The following is a 21568-nucleotide window of genomic DNA, read 5'->3' as shown; positions in this document are numbered from 1 at the left end:
TCCTTAAACAGTGCCATTCTCTTCACTCTGACATCTCTGCTCTTCTTTACAGTCTCAGGATCAGAGCCATAGAACCACTCCTGAGTTAGGCCAGTTTGGCCCCTGCTTTGGTGCTGCTAAAGCTGCAGGACGCCAGTTGCACCCTGCCTACCCTTCATCCAGCAAGTTGATCTCTGGTTCTCCTCTGCCTGACTGCTGACTTTAAGTACATTATAAGGCCAGGGCTAACTGCAACACAATCTCCTTTTCACATCTGGACTAATTGAGCAACGCGTTCCAAAGTTGTTGGGGAGACTGACAGAAGCTAAAAATAGTGTTTAGTCATACAAGTGCGTGGTGGTTTTTCATATGACATTTTTAATATATATATATGCACTTAAATGATTAATTGAAATAAGATACAATTAGCATCAGTGTGATTTTGTTCCCCTTCAGTCACAGCATGTTGAACAATGCTAATTGCTACTGACTCACCTGTTTTGTGACTGATGGATAACTCTCCATGGGGAAACATGCTCTTTGACTGACTTGCCTCAGTGGATTATTTTGCACTGGCTACTGGATCATGGGCTCAATTTTTCATTATCCATTATCTTCTACACCACAGTTTCAGCTGGAATAACTGGCTGGGCAGAGAAACAGGTCTGTTAGAACACCAGCTCTGTATCATTATGTCGATGTAGGAGCATGCTACACTTGATACTGATGACAAATGCAATTACCATAAAGGAACCCAGGCTTTTAAGAGCAGACTGCATACATTGACCTTTTCGCTAAGGAAGAAATAGGTTGAAGTGATAGGTGACCTCAGGGGTGGTTTACTAGCTAAGTTACAGCGCAGTACATTAATGCAAATGCTTACCTCATAGGTTAAAAAGAGGCAAACAACTAATACTTTACTTCCCATGCAAAGCTGATGAGAGAAATTTGCTTGTCTAACTCCACGTATTACACAACCTCTGAATGGAAAGACAATGCAGCAAATTGGTAATCGTGTTTTTTTAGTATTGTATCAGCATGACTTACTGGCCTGTATTTTCCTACACTTAGTGCAAAGGTAGATAAGCCATCTGATAAGCCATGTTTTTAAAGGAAAGAGGAAAATCCTCTTCTGGCATGCAATTCTCTATGCTGTCAACTGCAACTCCGCTGCAATTACCTGTCATTTTAGGCTCCAGCCTTCTCTAAGATTAGTCCAAAATTCTGACAGTCTGCTTGGGACTGTAGTACACTAGGGAGCACCTTTATTAAATGTTCAGCTAATGGCATCCCATTGAATCAAAATAGGAAATTCACAGTTGATGTCAATGCAATTTCCATGAGAAAGATGGTTTACTGCTCCCAGCTGCTCCTGCTGTTTCCCTTTGCTGCTAGCAACCCATTCTTCTTCTCCAAAATAATACAGTTAGCAGTCTATAATGGTTACCTGTCAAATCTTATAGAGGAGTTCTTCTATGCAAAACAGCTCTGTGCAGGATGCTTGGACAAGTTGCAAGAGTAGTGCAGACCATCACAGCTTAACTGTACATCATCTCAGTGGTTAACACACTCTAACGAAAAACTTTGAAAAAATTAGATTCAGTTAGCAGGAAATTGGTATTAAAGTGGAACAGTTGTTAAAAAAAAATCACATGAAAAGGCAGCTGCTTCTAGTCTGGACAGCAGTTCTGCAGTTGTTTACATCCACCCAATCCAGGGGGTGCCACAACTTGGGTCATCACTTCCTCAACATTGCTGAAGGATGAAATGTTGGACCTGTAAGTGAGCTAGATTATTTACATGCAAATCCTTTTCTGGAATTGAAATACAATTAGACTGTCCCATAAAGTAACAGCTGTGGGCAGTGATCTCACTTGGGAGAGAGTTCAGCGAGGAACCACATATAAAAATGAGATCCAAGAACACCTAAATGCTTTGGATGAATTAAGTTTAAATGAAGCTTAAATGAGAGACTAAACAAAAATAACTATGAAACAGCAAGCCTTTCTGGTGGGAAGCAGCTCTTTCAGAGATACCTTAGGGCAACAGTAATTAAAATTACCATTACTGGGAGTTAAAATGAGAGGTTATCTTTGTAATAGGCTCAGAAATAGGACATAAGATTGCTAGTTAGAGTAATGTGAGAAAGGTGATGCAAGTTAATTAAGGAAGGATCACATTTCATCTTTGGATTTCATGACTTTTTTTGAGAGGGGAGACTGTAAAAAGTTGTGTAAATATGCAATAAATATGGCAGTGGTACTGGGACTTCTCTTGGTTGTTCTGAAAAGTGAGAAATAACCTATGCATTATTTTCTGGGGAGAGTACCTTACGCTTTGAAGTGTTTAAAAAGTATAAAAACCCCACACACTATGGTGTTTTTCAGATGTCTATGAAAGAGCATTAATTTGGGAAAGTAACTATGTGTTGCCAGCCAGTAGCTTAAAAGAGTACATTACCTTTTAATCTAATCAGTGAACTATAGCCATAACATTACAAGTAGGTCAATGTTGCTCTTACAGACAAAAGCCACAATGCTCAACTTCTAATACTTAATTTTATATTGCACTTTCCAGTGACTAAAATCTAACAGTTCTGTGTCACATGTAAACAATTACCTTTGAAAGACAGACCCTCAGGAGCATGTCAGTGTTGCACACAACTCTGCATTTAAGAAAACCCTCTGCAAGAATCGTCATCAGTTTGGCAGACATAGGGCTGGAGAAGGTGGGCATAAAACACAGATTGGCATCCAGTTCTGTGAAACCCTTAAGCTACTTAAGAAAATTACTGGCTGACAAGAGCAGACGGTGCAAAAGCTATCCAGGGGGGCAGGACTAGCTGCAGCAGAATGGATCAGCAAATGGAGCAAAAACCCCAGCACAACTTAGGGGAACAAGAACCCTCCACCCACACTAGCAGAGCTGGGACTAACATCCCTCCACATAAGCTCTCAAGCTCAGTCCATCACAGCATGATGGGCTACGGAGTCACGCAGAAATTTGCTCATCTGGCACAGCTACCCATTTGGATTCCTTCCACTCACCTTCTAAATCTACGGGAAATTGTGTCACTGCCTTCTAACACTCCTGAAGCAGGAGCCCTCCTGCTGTCCTCTGAGAGCCGCTGTGTTTCCTGTACAAAGGATCCTTTCCAGATTTACAGCCAGAATATCAAGCCTTGCTCTTTATCACATTATCCTGAGCTGTGTTCTGTACACATTGGCTCTCCCTTGTGCTAAGCTGAGAAGCATACTTGGCATAGGGAGCAAAAGACAGCAGACATACAACTGCCCAATATTCCACATAAGTAAATCTCTTCACAAATATCTTCAATAAACATGAACTGAAACACTATATTAAATGTAACACAACGGTCTCTATATATTATCACAGAGACATATGAACAACTACAATTGCTAAAGATCTGCAGTTCTTTAACACAATGCAACCCCCTAGGTTTATTTCTCTTCTAGTGGCAAAACTTCATCTGATGTGTGAAGATCTCTGTATGACTGATACCTGTGTTATGAGACCTGTTGCCTAAATTTCCTGCTCAAGTTAGCAGAATTTTTTCAGGCATCCCATTTATAAGTCCTTCCTCATCATCTTTTAATGCTGCACCAGAGCCTGCCTGACAATGGTGGTTTTTAGGCTGTACTTTGGGGAGCTGCAGCTTTTCCTTAGGAGAACCACTGGACAAGAGTGGCTCTTTTCTCTCATTTCCACAAGAGATTAGTAGGTGGTTCTTTGCTCAATGACAGTTTTGCCTAAAAGAAAACATCTGAATATCTGTTTCTAAGAAATGCTGCTCGCCTAGAATGAAAAGAGACAGCTTTTCCAAAGTGGGCCCAGCTGGACATTCAGGAGTTACTACCAAGCAAAATTCTGATGTTTAAATCCTACAAAAATGTCCTTTTTTTGGTAATGAAAATATTTTAATTTGTACAGAGAGAACTTTTCCTTCCAACGCTTCTTGTTACAAACAGTTTCATACAAGAAATAACATAAAATACTGCAGTGATGAACACAGCAAAGACATACTTGGATCTGTCCAAAAAGTGCTGGAGTCTACAGTGTGGGTAACAATCTTTGAGCTAAAACAAAAGAAAACATTGTATGCGTCTCATAGAAAAAAATAAGAAAACAAGAACTACATTTCTAATACTTATGTTTATTATGAAAGTGTCTCCAAATTAAAATAGCCAACAATACTGGTTGGTTCCAGAGATTTTAGGACGAATAATTATTCTTTGTATTAGAAAAAACCCCAAACCCAGTCAAATAAAAGACAAAATAACTCCCAAAGTTCCACACAATAGCTATACATGAAAGGACTTCTAGCTAGTGCATAACTGTATCTATCCAGAACAGTGGAGTTCCTACACATCACTCCTTTTCTGAAAGAGTTGCTCAAGCACAGGATTGTTGTGAAAACACAGGTGAAAATGTGTTATCTGCCTCACCCTGACTTGCAGCAGTCAACACGCACAGTATGGTATGAGAGCTTGTGTAAAGTTAAACCCCAGAACAGCAAAAAGCTGAAGCTCAGCAGAAGCCAGAAAATGTGTTTTGTTGCACCCATTTTAAGTCATGTAAGACAATATTTTTGCCTTTTGTCTGACATGTGTGATCATTGCCATGACTCCAAAGCATCTTTTCATGATATTTCCTCCAGTTTTTAAATTGAAAGCAATTTCAAAGATTGAGAATTCTGTAGAGACAGACACACTCAAACACTGTGTTTTCATTGCAACTACAATCAGAAATCTTTACAGTTTAAAGGCTATACCTGTACACCACCTTTCCAAACCTCCACTAGAGCTTTTAAAAGAAGGAGAAAAAAGATTAACATTGTCTTACTGAAGTTCCCATTAGGTCTCTGTTCCAGATCAAAACCAGTCAAAACAAGTAATACAAACTGGTTTTGCTTCATGGTTTAAAGGCAACTGTAGTTCGCAAAACATTGAAGTTAGGCCTAAGAGGGTCTACATTACAGGAAGGGTAAAAAGTTTTTAATACTCCTCTCCCACAAATGTCACAGGAAGTAGACAATAGGAGACATACAAAAATGAGTTGTAGCAAAGAGATTAAAAAAATACCAAAGCATCAGCTGTATAAAACCAATAGCAGCCCATATTTCTCTGAGATACAGAAGCTGTGGTAATGAGAAAATGAATGAAATGGGCATTAGGCTTCCCACTAGAGCGCTCTGTAAAACACTGAGTGTCTCAATCAACCAGCATCGATCACCAGTGACATGTGGGGTCACAGCTTTTGCCCTCATGTCCTGTTCAGAACCAGAAAGTGATTTTCACCTGAATCAGATACAGATTTAAGACAAGAATCACTTCACTGTAAGCAAAGCTTTAGTGCATGTACTTGGGTCTCAAAAAAAGCATTTGGCATTGGCAATCACATGGTCACAGAATGGTCACAGGCTGAGGCAGGAGATATGAAGCTGTGACACCTGTACCAATTCTGCTGGAATCCTTAAATAAATAACAGATAGAAAAAACTACAAAAGGGCAACAAGGAAACAGCATGGGGCACTTTGGTATTTTAAAACTAGCACTATTAAACATTGATCAAGACCCAAAAGACTCCAATGTCCACCCTTGTTGTTTGATCAGGTATTTTTACCATTTTCTGCAATGTTGTTCTTTATGAAAACAACCACCACCAATCCACCACGTATTTTTCTTTTGATACAAAATATGCCAATATGGGAAACAGTACACAAAGGGTAACCTGAATCTTATTTTACTATAATCTGGGCTGTCTAGGAGAGAAGACAAATTCTTACTATTTACTAATAAACTCTAATTTCCTCAATTTTCTACTTTGACATCTCAACCACTGTGTCATGTACTGTACTATAAACAAGGAGCATAGAATTCAAAGACAGAGAGGTTATAGAGTACCAACTCTCATTTATAGAATTACTAAATGACAATTCTACAAAAGGTGTGACTATACAGAACCTTTTAAGGTCTCACATTTACCATGAACCATGCGAATAATTTCAGTCAATCTTCTAAAATATGTGCACTTAATCTCTAAATACTTAATGGCCTCCAAATGCACCTTGCAAAGCTCTTCATCAGAAAAGCAAACAAGTTCAAATGAAAAAAGAAATAATTGTGTGGCATTTTCTCTGTAGAGTGGAAGATGAAGCCGGTTTTCACACCCATTAGTTAAAACAATGAATTAAAGCACACTGCCATGTCTGATCACTAAATCACTTGGTCCTTCCCGACAGAGACAGAAAAAGTGTGAATTCGTAATTTTTATGATAAACCTCTAGCCTGAAAGATCAGTCATTGTTTAGCAATGGCTGGTGAAGCTCTTAAGGCTTCCTTTTACCCTGTTTCCCCAAATGTGTCATTTGAATCTCTTACCTCACTTCCTTTCCAGACACATCTGTATCAAGTTTACCCTAGACTATCTAAGAACAGACTCCAAAAAGCCAGGATTATAGGGGATAAGTATGTCATTAGGTATCAGCTGAACCAAGGTAAGTGCACATGTGCTTTAACACATCACAGATGCAACTGAATTTAAACCTCAGAGGAAGAGTTTCAATCCCAAATGCACCATTCAGCAGTGGGGATTGAGAGACCTTGACAGGCTTGACAGGGGCGCTGGTGGAAATCTCATGAAGTTCAAGCAAGCCAAGTGCAAAGTCCTACTCCTAAACTGTGGCAATCCCAGGCACTCCTACAGGTTGGGTGGAGAAGTGACTGAGAGCAACGCTGTGGAGAGACCTGGGAGAGTGATGGTTGATGAAAAAGTCAGTGTGAGCCATCGGTGTGCACTCGCAGCCCAGAAAGCCAGACGTATCCTGGGCTGCATCCACAGGAGTGTGGGCAGCAGGGCAGGGGATTCTGTCCCTCTGCTCTCATGAGACTCCACCAGAGTACTGCAGCCAGGGCTGGTGTCCCCAGCATAAGGACATGGAACTGTTGGAGCACGTCCAGAGAAGGGCCATGAAGTTGGTAAGAGCAAAGAGGAGAAAAGTTCAGGTTAGCTATTAGAAAGAAATTCTTTACTTCAGGGGTGGTGAGACACTGAACAACTTGCCCAGGGAAGCTGTAGATGCCCCAACCCTGGCAGTGCTCAAGGCCAGGCTGGATAAGGTCTTGAGCAAACCGGTCTAGTGTAAAGTGTCCCAACCCTGGCAGGGGGGTTGGGACTAGATGATCTTCAAGGTCCCTTCCAATTCTATGATTTTATGATATCCTAACAGTGTATGTAGTGATGGTAGATCATCTCAAGGGTTGTACCTTGACCCTACATCTGAATGAACATTACAGGGCATTTCTGAAGAGGACCAACAGGGATTAAAGGCCTTCGGCACAGAGATTGTTGTTGGGGACTGCTCTATGCCCTGGTATCACCAACATTGCAGCATGTGGTCTATATTGTGCATGTTGACAGTTCAGAGAAAACATTCTGTTCTCATGTAAGACAAAATATTTTGCCAGAATGTCATTTTTGTAACCATCTTTGCAGAAGGGAAATGGTTCACTGGGGGTAGTAATCAACACCATGAAAGAGGTGTGTTTAAACTGATATTCTCCATTACTATTTCAGCAGGTCAAATTTAACAAATTATAATCTTATTTTAATAAAACCCAGGGTGGTTTTATTTTAAAATCTCAGCATCATCTTCACAGTAATTACTACACAGCTGCAAACACCAGGGATAGGATACTTTCTATTGCAATCAGTGTATTTTCACATGTATAACCTATCCTGCAGATAACTGTAGGAAATCAAATGTACAGGAGACATGAAAAAAATTAGAGGCAGGGAAACTTTCTGGGGAAAAGGAGGTTTAAGTAAGGCTCCCTTGTTCCCTCAGATATACTCATGGACATAGAAGCTATGCAGCTGCTAGATTACAAGGTTATCTGGCTTTTTCAAAAGATGCTCTGTGGGTAGTAAAACTGACAGATCTTTTGTGCTATACAATTTCTAAGTTTTCTTACCTTTATTCTTTACTAAGTTGAGGTACTATTTCCATTCATGCCATTCCAGCCTTGCTTTTAGCACACCTCCTTTTTCCTAACACACAGGAGTTTCTATGGATAATAAAAGTTTTAGAAGTTTTCAAGAGTGACCAGTACAATAGGACAAATCTCAGTTTTCAAAAGAAAGAAGTGACAACACATCTTTCTTCGATGAAGTCTGTATAAAACAGAGTCTTTAAACATGTTTTATGGCATCAGAAACCATCTATATTTTACTATTTGCATAGGTGGAAGGAATCAGAAATAACCTCATGGCTCAGGTTTCCAGCTGAACACCGCACTCCAATCTCTTTCTATATAGAAGACACATTTAAGATTTTTTCCCTGGTTTGTTCCTTCATTTTTAAACTATATATATATACATATATATGCATCTATATGAATATACATACATACATATATATATGTGTGTGTGTGTACGTCTTTGGTCTAGAAGCACATTGATTCTGTGTGCACACACACAATACTGTTGATCAGTAGGTTGCATAGAGTCTGTTACCCAAGAACCCTGCCTACTTTTGGCACTGCTGTCACAAATCCCAGAAGAGTGTCCTGCAAGAGCTGTATGATCCTTAGCATCCTACATCAGACTTTGATCTAGAGACTGGAAGAAGCATGTATTTTAAAAAGATGTTTACTTAGGGTGTTACTTTGTCTTCTTTGGGACACTATTTGTAAATCTTATATGAAAAAAGAATGCAAAATTGTTTTACAGATACTCCCTAATTTTATTTGTAGAGGTGATGAAATACTGCTGAGCATGCAAAAGTTGCTGTGAATTACACTAAGTGAATTTTGCTCAAGTTCTCACACATTTTATGTAAAATAAACTAATTCTAGTAATGAATGACATTCTGCCTTCTCCCTCTTCACCCTGCCAAGGAAGTGGCAATAATTTTGAGAACAATACCTAGACTGAGCTGTGTCCGAGGAAGCCATGAACTTTTCGTCTGCTGTTTTTTCCATTACGCCCTTGCTCTCAATCAGGTGAACGTGCAAGAACAATTTCAGGAGTTAGGTCTGGATTCAGAATGGTACATTTGAAGAAACACCTTTTTACATGGAATCTCTGCAAAAAGCTAAAATCTGTAGAGGTCAAGAACTGAAAGGCCAAAAAAAAAAAAAAAGATAAGAATGAATTTATCATAAGTGCTGACAACAATGCTTTTGGGTATTTGCACAACAAATCAAGTCTACTTCTAATGCAATTAACCACCAAATTGAATTTTAAATTACGTTAAAATAATATCCCACAATTACCACATTTTTTTTCCCAAATTACGTTGGAGGAACAGTAACTGTAATTTGATAGGCTATTTCAAAACCAGTACTTTAAAACACAAAGATAGCAAAAATATCTGAAGCAGATCTAAAATCTATAAAGCTATGCTCTATCTTACTGTAAGTAACAAATCAAGCAACTATTACTTATAGCAGATTCAGCAAAAGCAACAGGGATGGACAGAAGAGATCTGAGCATGATGCTCTCCATTACCAAGAATCCAAGACACGAGGTTTGAGAATGGATATTCCCTTTTGTCCAGAAGTTCCCAAAAGAATAAAAAATAAATAATATTTCAGACAGTACCAGTGAAAATACTGCTCCCATTGTGTCAGTTACATACACATACAGCATGCCTACGTACACAGAATGGTGTGCTGTCTTCATTCACAAACAGGAAATATGGCAGTGTGCTATCAGAATGCTTTGACACTCCTAATTTTTTCTGCTGCTGAAATACATGAATAAACCGCATTCACAACTTATAATTTACTTCCAGTAGCAAACAGTTCATTCTGTTCGTATCTCGTGGTTGAACTGAAGGATTAATGCTCCTCTGAGGAAGTGGCACCAGTGAGATACCCATTTGTCCCGTTGGCACCGCTCGTCCCATTCGTGGTGACAGTGCTGTGCGGGGCCTTTGAGCGAGGTACTGTTTCTTCCTCATCTGAGCTTGACTCAACATCACTTCGGGCATCCTTTGCTACCTGCAGGATGTAGAAAAGAAGGAGGAAGTAGGTGACTGTAAGGAAATAACTCAGCTTTTTGGTTCAAGAGAAACAGAGAATCCCCACATATTTCCAAAGTGAGCTTTGAAGGCAATCTCAGCTCTGGCACACTTCTCTGCCTTTGCCTGCCTGCACTCACTTCAAACAGGGATGTCTGGACATACGTATGCCCACGTGCAAAGGGAGGGTGAGAACTCAGCACTGGTGCACTGAAGCTATATCGGCCAAGTGCTCGAGGCAAAGGGTTTTGCACAGAGTGAAGTAAACAACAATCCAAGCTCCCAAATTCAACCTAGGCTCAGTCCCTCTGCCCTCCTACTAACGACAACTTTATTTCCTGTCCTTCATTTGGAGTGCTGCTCTTTGATCTGGTAATACCAAATGTTCAACCAAGCTTCCTGCCCCTTATCTCCCAACTCACTGGAGACCACGTGGCTCCAGGGAACAGTGCTGTGCGCTCACACGAGGAGACACAAGTACTGCTTGAAATAAAACTCGCCACACCAGCTAACTCCAGTCTCTGACTTCAGACAAGTGGTGAGAACAGCACTTGCAAAACGTGGACGTAGTCCAGTTCAGTCCCTAAGGACTCACAGTTCAACTGTGTGCCCCACTGTGTCACTGGAAAGGTGTTTCAGAGCCAGATGGACCTTCGTTGCTAGGGATTCCCTGCTAATTTTCAGCTGACTTCTTTGAAAAATCTTGAAAATCTCCAAAACTTGCAAAAACCCAGCATCAACAGAAAGAGGTCTGAAGTTTAACCTGCCTGCAGCTCTAAGGATGCCATTTTCATGCCTGCTTCTACTCCTGTTTGTGTAGCTGAGCATCCCAATTTCTTCACGATCGATCCATGCTGTGCTGGTTGCCACAATCAGGCAATTACAGCTGACTTTGCTACAGCAAATGGACATAAAAGGGGGCAAAGTGTATGGTGAGTCTTTTTCCTGAAGAACTAAAACCACTTAAAGAACAAGGCCAATGCGTGTAATTTTTTGCTTACAGTAATTCCCCTCTCCTGTGGAAAGTCTTCATGACAATGCCACTGTCATCTCAGAAGGAGCCATTTGCCTTTGGGGCTCCCAGTGTTGCCCTTGCAATATCACAGTATCAGAGTGACATTATTTTGCTTGGAACCAGAGACAAAAGAAAACAGTTCCCATATAATTCCCAAATCTTTACTCCCAATAAGTGAAGATTTTAATGTCAATGTCTAGCAAGCCCACAATTCTGACACCTGTGAAATTGGACTTCAGCTGAGGTCAGAAATTTGGTTCCATACTTTAGAGAGCTTCAATTAATAGGTTACTTCAGTGTCTTTCATACAAAGGGACTTTTATGATGCAGCTGGTGGGGGTACAGGAATACACTCAGAATTATACCTTTATCAGACAGAAGAGAATGGTCTCAGCACACAGTACTGAGCACCTGTGAACTGTGTGATGGCAGAGCAGATAACTGAAACAATCCTGCACCAACTCAAATTCTCTTAATAGATTCACTGCCAACTCTTCTGCTAAGGTCCTGCCCCAAATCCAAAAATCAAAATAAGATTCTATGCTGTAGCCAGTTCTGCTAAACATGGGACCTGGTCTCTTTATTTTTAAAATGCAGCAACAAAGCAGGGTCTTTGCACTTAAAACCTGATATGAATGCAACACATCTTGCAGTGCTTAGTACTTAGCTGTAAGGTATCTGTAATGTGTTGTGAAAATAGTTCTTATTCTTATTGCAGAAATAGAAAGAATAGTGTTGCAAGTGAGGAAGTAAATTAAGATCTAAAGGAAGATGCATATCATCTCTAACTTGGTCTCTGTGTTACTACAAGAGTCTAACTCTGTACAATCTCAATTTTCCCCTGTGCAATTGTTAGAACTACAAGGTAAAGGATTTACAGTCTCAAGTATGTGTCTTGAATGCTGACAGAGCAGATGCTTATCCTGCTGTTATATATATGTGTATATACATACGTATGTACGTATGTCTCTATATGTAAATATGGTGCAGCATAATAGTGCCCAGACACTACAGATAGAAGTGGGTTTGAATGGTTTTAGGTGATGTATAACCAAGAAGTAAAAGCAGCCTTTAAAGATATTCTTTACTTAAATATATAAATACAATGGATAAATACCAAGCAGAAACTACAAATGAAAAGAACCAAACCAACCTAAACCACAAACATCAGTGTTGTCAGAATAAATCTTTTGCATAGTAAATTTAAAGAAACTTACGTGCAAGGGGTTCCACTTCCCAGCCTTCCAGCACAGCACAAGGAAAAGCATAAACAAGCAGAGTAAGAGAGAGCAGGATGCAGTCTGAAGTCACTGGTATAATTCAGACACAACAGCTGAGGCTAATCATTGCTTAAAGCAGCGGGGACTAAAGCACGGCTTCCAGGCAGAATATAGCTTGGGAATGCACTGTCTTTCACAGACTGAGTGGCAGATTCTGGGCTCTGCCAGTGCATGGCTGAGCTCTCTGGTACATTCATCGAAAGCAGTTTTCTGGGGAACAATCGCCTTCACTTTGGGGTCAACCAATGCCCTCTGCTCTTTAAGGGTGAAGTGTCCTGACCTTACATGATCTGTTAGGGTTAGTTCTACCAGCTGCACATAAGCCCTGCGTCTGCACAGCAACTGTAATGGGGTTGGTATTTCTGGGAGTGACATCTTCCTGTCAAACGTACAGCTGGCAGCAAGACACTAAATTCTACCTCAAACAGTCTGGCTCTGGGAATATTAGAAAGAATATACATAGCTCTTTGCAATAGCTCATTAATACCAAAACCCAGAAGAGGCTGTGATCTGTAACCTTGCCACTAGCAAACACAGCAGAATTTAATTTTGTATTATTATTGCTATCACTTCCAGCTGTGAAATTAACATTTTGCTAACAACTACCATAAAGAAGAAAAACAGAACTGGCAGCCCCAAGAAGGCAGTTTACTTGTTGGGTTTCTATAATCTGATTTCCCTAATGTAATTTAGTTCAGGGTACCACGTTGTAAAAAAGAAGTGTGGAAGCACATATAAAGATAATCACAATACAGAGTATTATTAACTTATCTGACAATCATTAGGAGTGGGGAAAAGTTTCCAGGACAGGAAAGAAGAGTTTATCTAAAGCAAGAGGTGTCTTCAGTAGTACGTTATGAATTAGGAAAAAAAAACCAACCAAACCCAAACAAAAAATTACCTCTATTGATAATGAAAAACCGAAAATTGTGAAACAGAACAGTGTTGTCTTACCTTGCCCTTTGAAATAGCTTTGTAGGCTGCCTTTATGATTAGGTAAGACCAAAAACAGTGCAGAATTTGAAGAACCATAAGCAGCACATTGAAGACCCACAAGGCAGGAAAATTTCCCAGAGCTTCATACAGTTCAAACAATGTTGTATTTAATATCCTAGGGGGAAAAAAAAAAAGGACATAAAAATATTAACACTTCCCTTAAGCCAACAATCTCAAAGAAATTATTTTTAAATCAAAACAACAAGTACTTGATTAGATGGGATCCACATGGACAGCGGATCAAATGTTGCTTTCAATATTTAACTTGATTTGTAAACCTTGCATACAGAAAACAAAGATCCTCAGAGTGCATTTCTTCTCTTCATCTATACAGCTAGCAGGTGTTGTCTTAAATAACTCCTCCTAATTGGTAACAAAAATTACTGTATTCCATGGTTTTGAAATTCCATCTCAACCGCCCCCAGCAGGGGTTTGGTGCTCCCACATTAGCCACTTTTTGCACAAAATCTGATTTGCGCACCACTTACGTAAAACCAAGAGCGAGGCTTAGCAGTTATATATAGGACAGGTGGACAATGGGGCAGTGAGGGATGGGAGACCTTACTGCAGCCTTTTCATACTTGAAGGGGCCTTAAAAACACGAGGAAAAACTTTTTAGTAGGGCCTGCTGAGATAAAACATTGGCTAATGGTTTTAAGCTAAAAGAGGGTAGGTCCATATTAGATCTAAAGAAGAGGATTGTACCATGAGAGTGGTAAAACACGGGAACAGATTGCTCAGGGAGGTTGTAGACTCCCTATCCCCGCAGACGTTCAAGGTCAGGTTGGACACGGCTCTGAGCAATCTGATCTAGATGAAGATGTCCCTGCTCATTGCAGGGGACAACCCAATGATTTGCAACCCAAATCATTCTAGGATTCTAAGAAATTCAGGCAGTTCTAGACATTTGAACCAAATTTTTGAGAATCAGCATTTCAGATGCAGGCAGTAAACTGATGTTATAATGACTTCTGAAGATTTGTGAATACAGCACTAACTTTCTGCCCAAATCTCTGCCACAGCAGGTGATTTCAATCTTAGCAAACAGCCTGAGAGCAGAGCGGAGAACAGACAACAGAAACAATGGCATTTTTAAAAACAAGTAACGATCTAGGAACGGCTCTTAGTTAGGGGGAGAAAAATAAGGCAATACAGGGATTTGTGAACCTTCATCCCCTTCCCCCGCTGATGCAGAAGTTCATTAAGAGCTGCCCTGGCTTTCTGCTCCCTGCCGGTTCTAAATGGCCCATGCAGTCAGTAGATGGCGCGTTGGGCACGGCCAGCGCCGCGGACTCGGGCAGCGTCCCGGGAAGGGAGCGGCACCGGGACCCGCTCGGGCTCGGGCACCGTCCCGGGAAGGGAGCGGCACCGGGACCCGCTCGGGCTCGGGCACCGTCCCGGGAAGGGAGCGGCACCGGGACCCGCTCGGGCTCGGGCACCGTCCCGGGAAGGGAGCGGCACCGGGACACGCACGGGCTCCAGGGCACCGTCCCGGGAAGGGAGCGGCACCGGGACCCGCACGGGCTCGGGCACCGTCCCGGGAAGGGAGCGGCACCGGGACACGCTCGGGCTCGGGCACCGTCACGGGAAGGGAGCGGCACCGGGACCCCGCTCGGGCTCGGGCACCGTCCCGGGAAGGGAGCGGCACCGGGACCCGCACGGGCTCCAGGGCGGCACAGCTCCGTGGAGACATTATGGGTACTGGCCTCAGCTTTTTGATAAGCAAGCACATTTGCCACAATCCTTTCCAGCAACAAAAAACCAGTTCAAGTAGTACTACGCACTAGAAATATGTACAGACAACAAATCCAGACTATCCCGTTTAGTGGTAATGATTTATGGGTCAAAAATCAACCAGTGATTTCTATTACACTGGCCTTAATACTGTAGAGGTATTTCATAGTACTTCTACCTTTTTATTTTTGCCTTCTTACACTGCAGAAGTTGATGTTTTATAACCTTCCTATACAGCAGTGTTTTTGCGCTGTCTTCTGTTTATGGTGTGAACACCAGAAGAAAATGTTTTCCAGTTTGCAAAAACACCATCATATTATTGCTTCTGTCGGGTAGAACTCTTCAGCCTCAGCTCTGTGCAATTTGTTCTATTTGTCACGGCAACACCCCACTTTACATTTACAGTTCAAGGGGACACTCATCATATTAAAACAGAGGTGAAGTCAGAACTGTTCTACTTCGCCAGTGCTTACTGCAGTTCTAACCATTATATAAATTCAAACTGGAAATCAACAACTCCTGCAATATAAAGTTACCACTGTTTACGCTCAACTGTCTTTATGTCTACAATTTTAAGTGCTACAGAACTGTAAATGAAGCTTCTGCAGGTTTCTGTTCCTATTTTTATTAACTGGACCAAATTTTGTCTCTGGGGACTTCCACAGAAGTCAAGTAAAAAAAGCAGCATTAGAGATGAGCTAGTCCACTCTTGCAGAAGTCAGGAAGGAAGCAAGGCCAGAAAGAGTGCTTTAGGTACCAAAGACAGTTGCATGTGCAAATGACTCATATATTGTGTATTAAATACAGAAATGAGCCTCAATAAAAAAGCAGGCTTCTTTCTAATTGTTCATGTCTGGCAAACTAAGGACAGGACTGGAATTCTCCACTAAAGCTGCAAACAGGATCTTATTAATTGTTCAGCAATGCTAAGAGGGTTCAGTGGTCTGATGTGCAGACTAGGTGTTCCCATGGAGCTAAGGCTATGTCTAAGCACTGACAGAGCAGAAGCTGAGTGTAACACAGAAAACTACAGAAAAAATGAAGGCAAGTGAATAAACTCTCAAAATAAATGAATTATTTCATATTAAAAGTCTGAAATGGGGAGAAAATTCATAAGGTTATGAGTCAGAATACACAGAGAAATTCTACTTTAGAGACTGAAGAAGAGGGGGAGGGAAGACAGGTTAGATGTTCTTCTCATAATTTTCACTGCTACAAGTATTCAATGGAAGCATTTTAATCAACTACACAAATAATAGGGACTGGAAATAGCAGCATGAAAATGGATTACATGGAGGAGAAACTGCCTGTAAGATGTATATTCAAATAAATTTTAGATTCAAATACTCAGAAAGGCACTTAAATCTGTAAACACACTTGCTGGGACTTTTCAAAACTCTCCAGTGGTTAAACCCCAGCTTTTCATAATGAATGGTGGAAACACTGATTCTTGGGTATCTGACTTAAAGCAGGCTGGACTTGATGTCACAGGGGAAAATTACTTTAAGCTGCAAGTGCTCTACCTTTCTGAAAACTTTTGTCAGCATTTATCAGATCTTTGCAATTTGAAACATTTTAGCTTCTGCTTTTGAGAATCATTTCTGGACTGTTTTTCCTCTGAGCCCCTGGAAGATTTTGATAGCTGGAGAACACAACACAATTTCATGGAAAGTATTCTTCCCTCATTAAATGCATCCCAAGGAGGGTTGTGCACCTGGCTGTGTGAAGCACTCAGTTTAATATCTTGAATTAGGCAGTATGGCTGATGAAAGCAAATAAAAATGAATTCACCACTTAAGATCCAATCTACTCTTACAGAAATTTGTGGTATTTTTTCAGGAATGCTGCCACAATATCTGAGCCACTGGGAGAGATAACCCTGTACTTACTGTATTACCACTGTAATTAAATACTCAGAATAAAATGAATACATTTTCAACAACTACTAAAAAATCACCTGCAACACATCAACAGTAACACAGGTTTTTCCTCTAGTCTCTATCTCTTTATCTAGCCAGCAAAGCAGTACTTGGGACACTAGAGGTAACAGATCCACACTGACTCATTAATATTACACTCCCTTCCCACAGCTAAGTGGGCCCAAATCCAGGCTCTTGGGCATCAGCTACTAACTCTTGGCAAACTGATCCCTTGTCTTGCCCCAAGGATGAAAGGAAAACCTGGAGATGAGGAGAGATTAAGAAAGAGAGGAATGGGTGGAAGAGTAAAATCCTTATCTTTGTTGTCTGAGGACTGACAAAAATGTGCTGTGTTTGCTTCTGAAAGGATCCTGAGAGGAACAAAAAACACATGAAAAGGAGGATCATGTGGAAGGAGTAGGTGCATAGCAGGATGATGGGCACTATTATCACATCCAATGGGAGCAGAAACTGTACAGCTGAAATTAGTGCTACTGCAAATGACCTTCCCTTCTGCAGTACTGTCCAGTGACCAACATATTCTGCTGCAACATGCTGAATTAAAGGCACTTTGTTAACACAGCACAATAGACAGAAGTCTCAGATATGACCAAGGACAGCACAATATGATACCAGCTTGCCTAAATACTTCAGAATAAATGTCTCATATCCATTATGTGTACAGCAGACAACAGTATTCTAGATGGCACCGTAACACCTGCATTGAGACACCTTTCAATATGGCATACATTACCAAGAAAATAGGTAATTACATTTATGCAATTATGTAGTTACATTAATTATCCCATTTAGTGCAAGTAACTCAACAGTACTCCTACCAACAATGCTTCAAAGTTTCTGCCTTTCTTGTAATTTTTCCTTTAATAAACTGAACAATTGCACTTACTTCTGCCCCAAAACATAGTAATTTGTTCTTCATTATATGTTGTAAAAAGTGACTATGACCAGAGAACAGAGTCATTAGTTCTAAATTGTGGATTTAGCTGTTATATTAACTTATGTGATCTAAGAAATTTTCAAATTTCTTTACACAGTTCTCTTTTTTTTTTAAGATGGGCACAAAGCATTGGCGCATCTTGTTGGCCACATAAAGATGCTGTGAGAATTATTAGCTTGTTTATAAAACATTGTGGACTACTTCCTTAACAGATGCCATAAAACTGACAGGTAGAAAAAAAAATCACTGAGATCCACAGATAAATGAAGAGAAGCGGAGTGTGAGAGCATGTGTATGTGCACATATTGATCAGCCACAGGATGATAAATCAGATACATTTCATCTGAGGTCAAGATTCATCTCTGGGATTTAGACCTTTTTTGAAATCTAATAGAATTTCCTATCCCAGCCTGTCCCAGTTACTCTTAATGACAGTGCTACACAACAGAACTTATATACAGTCAACAAATTGAGGAAACTTTGGTTTATAGCACTCCATATACTGGAGTCCTCAAGCTGCAGTGCAGCTAAATATTTAATTATAGCAAATCCAGTACATAAGGGCTATACTGCCAAGTTTTTCATCTGAGTTTCAGCTTGGCCAGCTGCTGTGTCTATATCACTGTTCTGCTTCTTGGTTCTCGCTGAGTGGGAGAACAAGCTTGTTTCCCTTTTCAGATCCTGCCGTCTCTTACATTTTCAGCCCTCCAGAGTATCAGCGCATGGCAAATACGAGAGGAGTAGCAGAGACCCACTGTGAACAGAGAAGAGCCAGATGAACCAGTCACCCACACAGAAGCAATGAAGCAGGGATAGAAGGATTGGGAGAGAAAGAGAGGTGATCTTTCAACAGCGTCTCAGACTGATTCATTAGATTGTTTGGTTGGTGATGCTCATTACCCTACTTCTTTTAGAGAGCTGATGAAAGATCTCTGCAAAATGCAGGGACAGAAAGAATATAAACTATTGAGTCAGTATTTAGAGCAACATTAAATCCACACACTTCAATTTTATCAGTGAGGTCACCACCACGTGGCATTCTGCTCACCCACAGCAGCCTCGCATCAGAGGATTTCCTGACATGGGACTAATACATGCTCAGCTGCTGTGGGAATGGGTGGCTCCTGCCCTAACACTAATCAGGAACAATATATCTTTGCAGAAATTACAGCCCTGCCACTGAGACTGTGTTATTTTAAGCCCTGTGTGCAGATCAATAGGATTTCCAATTACTTAACTAAAATGATGGAGCAGGCAGGAAATTATTCATGTTAGATGCACTGTAGAAGAGATCTGATCAAGCTGTCACTGTCCTGGTTTCAGCTGTGCTTTTCACTCAATTCCTTCTCATCAGCAGTTACTGCCCATTAGCTGATTTTGCAGCCACTCGTATGAATAGTAGCATTTACACTCTTGTGGACAGAAAAAAACCAAAGATACAAGGTCATAGACACTTTCACAATCCAAACTCAAACCTCAGAAGAGTCCTTCAGTAGACATCAGGATATGGAGAGAATTCAAATTTCTTAGCAGAACGTGCTTATACTCCGAAATATGTTGTACCAGTAATGTGTTCTGGCAAAATGTAAAGGTCCATGATAACTCACAAGTACTGAGGAACTATGCTATGCTTTTACTCTTTGATGAATAACATGAAACTCGGGCAAATGGATCTTGATATGTGTTCTCTGTTGCTCATGTAAAAGTTCTATATGTGCCTGAAGATTTTCAGATTTTTTAAAGAGGAAAAGCTTTTCATGTAAACTATAGTTTCCAGTCTTTGCAAAACAGAGTATCTGAGTATAAAAAAGCCTTCCTCATGCCCCTTTCTGTTGACTAAAACTAAGTGCAGTTGTGTTTAACTACATGCCACATCAATGCCTGTTAAATCATCCCTAAACTGTTTTCAGTTCAATCCAATTTTCTTAATAATTATCTACAGTTTCAGAGATATTACAGGTCAGACCCTGCTATTGTGCAACAACAATGAAACCTACAGAATGTGCTCACTTACATGGGGGCTGGGCTTCTCCCAAGGTGTTCAGCCACAATGACCTCCTCCTAGCTAAACATGAACAAGATGCCAGCTCCATCGTGGCTGTTGATCATGCTATTCAAAAATCATTTACTATTTCAAGCTGGTAAATTAATTTATTCCCCTGCTTTTGCATAGCTATGGTCTTTACATCCCACATTTGTCAGAAGCTTGCAGTAGCATCATTTTGGTTTTGTATTGACGCTGTAGCATCACAAAATATGTGCCAGTAACAGCAAACTCTGGTGCTTAAGATATCTCTAATAGAGAAGGGGATGAGAAGAGGCAGAATGTTTGCACAAGTTCAAACTACCTACCTGAGCAGATTTTAAAGTGGCTAAGATGTCTGGCCACGAGAAAAACACCCATGCTGCTTCCCTTGCCCTGACACATTTATGCTTGGCAGAAAAATTCCAAGCAAGAGAAGTGCCACTGCACAGGTACCTGATCTGTTTCCAGTTGGAGCACAGGTTTTAGACAGGACAGTTTTCTTAATAAAAGGAGAAGTAAGAACACTGACTGGATAGGCTATCCTTGACAACAGAAAGCATTATTATAACCACAGAATACGATTTGTAGAAACTAAAAACAAGGATAAGAACAGTTTTGAAAGTCTGATGAAATATTTTTTCATATAATTTTTTCCTGCTGTCATCACATGAAAATTTTAAAAGCGGCAACACTGAGCAAATGCCACTTTTTGTTATTTACATTGCAAGCCCCTAATGGTGAATGACACTTCTAACCTTTCCATTTCTTATAGCTTCCCTGTAAATAGCTGGATCAGTATTAACCTGGTACTCCAAAGATTTCATCCTTGCTTCTTGTAAAACCCCAGAGGCCTGAGTTCATAAATGCTGCAAAAAATTTGAGGAAATAAAATAACTAGGCATTAGCAAGGATAACATCTGATAATGTTTTGTTAGAAGCAGATGGGACGACAACATTATATATGCTCAGCTAAAGAGTAAGACAAGAGTTGTGAGTAAATTTATAGAGACTTAGTTAATTAAACCTTCTTTTTAATCCATAAATTGAAGTCTATGAGTTCTTTGAATATACTATTGTTAGTTTGCCAAAACCTTGTTATTAAATGCTCTTGATAAACTGATTGATTATAATTTGCTTGCTGAAACTATAAACAGACTGAAATGTAAGCACATCAGATAATTTTTGTTAGTTCTACAGCATTCACTCAATGACAGTATGAATAGCATCAGGAATCAAGTATTAAAATCATAATTTATTCTTTCAGTATATGCTACCCACAAGCAGCTTATGATTGTGCTCTGGTTTAGACAATATTCTGAGCAAAATGAGCTTGAGACAGTGTCAGAAGAGATTATCTTAATAAAAAAGTTATTTTATTATACTAGCTAGGCTAGAAAGGTTTACAATCCAACAAGAATTAGAATAATTTATTAGAACAATAATTTAGAATAACTAAAACCGTTGCAAAACAACTGTGTTCATTCAGAGTGCAGACAAGGTCTGGGCAGCTGGGATTCAGCTGGCTACCTGATTTCTTACTATGTGATGTAACCGACCAGGACTCTTGCTTTAACTACTGCCCACGTATTGCTTTGGCACTGTAGGGTGCTTTTAAA

The 21568-nt window shown here is 40.3% G+C and overlaps 1 protein-coding gene across 3 annotated transcripts in view; it reads right to left on the bottom strand.

Annotated features, from left to right (window-relative positions):
• Positions 1–4133: 4133 nt before the first annotated feature.
• CERS6 (ceramide synthase 6) overlaps positions 4134–21568 on the bottom strand; it is a 99173-nt gene continuing 81738 nt past the window's right edge. The window contains exons 9-12 of one of the 3 annotated variants that reach the window (XR_005701745.2): positions 13274–13430; positions 12257–12280; positions 9662–10004; positions 4134–9117 (exon numbers count right to left, since the gene is read on the bottom strand). Coding sequence is in view for 2 of the 3 variants with exons in the window: in XM_040070206.2 (XP_039926140.1) it covers positions 9843–10004; positions 12257–12280; positions 13274–13430 (343 nt within the window). In the remaining variant the exon portion in view is untranslated. Of the gene's footprint in view, positions 10005–12256; positions 12281–13273; positions 13431–21568 lie in introns of all 3 variants that reach the window. The other 2 variants (XM_040070206.2, XM_040070207.2) reach the window with 2 other exon arrangements.

The sequence above is a fragment of the Hirundo rustica genome, chromosome 7 (genome assembly GCF_015227805.2).
Source record: "Hirundo rustica isolate bHirRus1 chromosome 7, bHirRus1.pri.v3, whole genome shotgun sequence".
NCBI lineage: Eukaryota > Metazoa > Chordata > Aves > Passeriformes > Hirundinidae > Hirundo > Hirundo rustica.
This window is presented reverse-complemented; position numbering and strand designations above follow the sequence as displayed.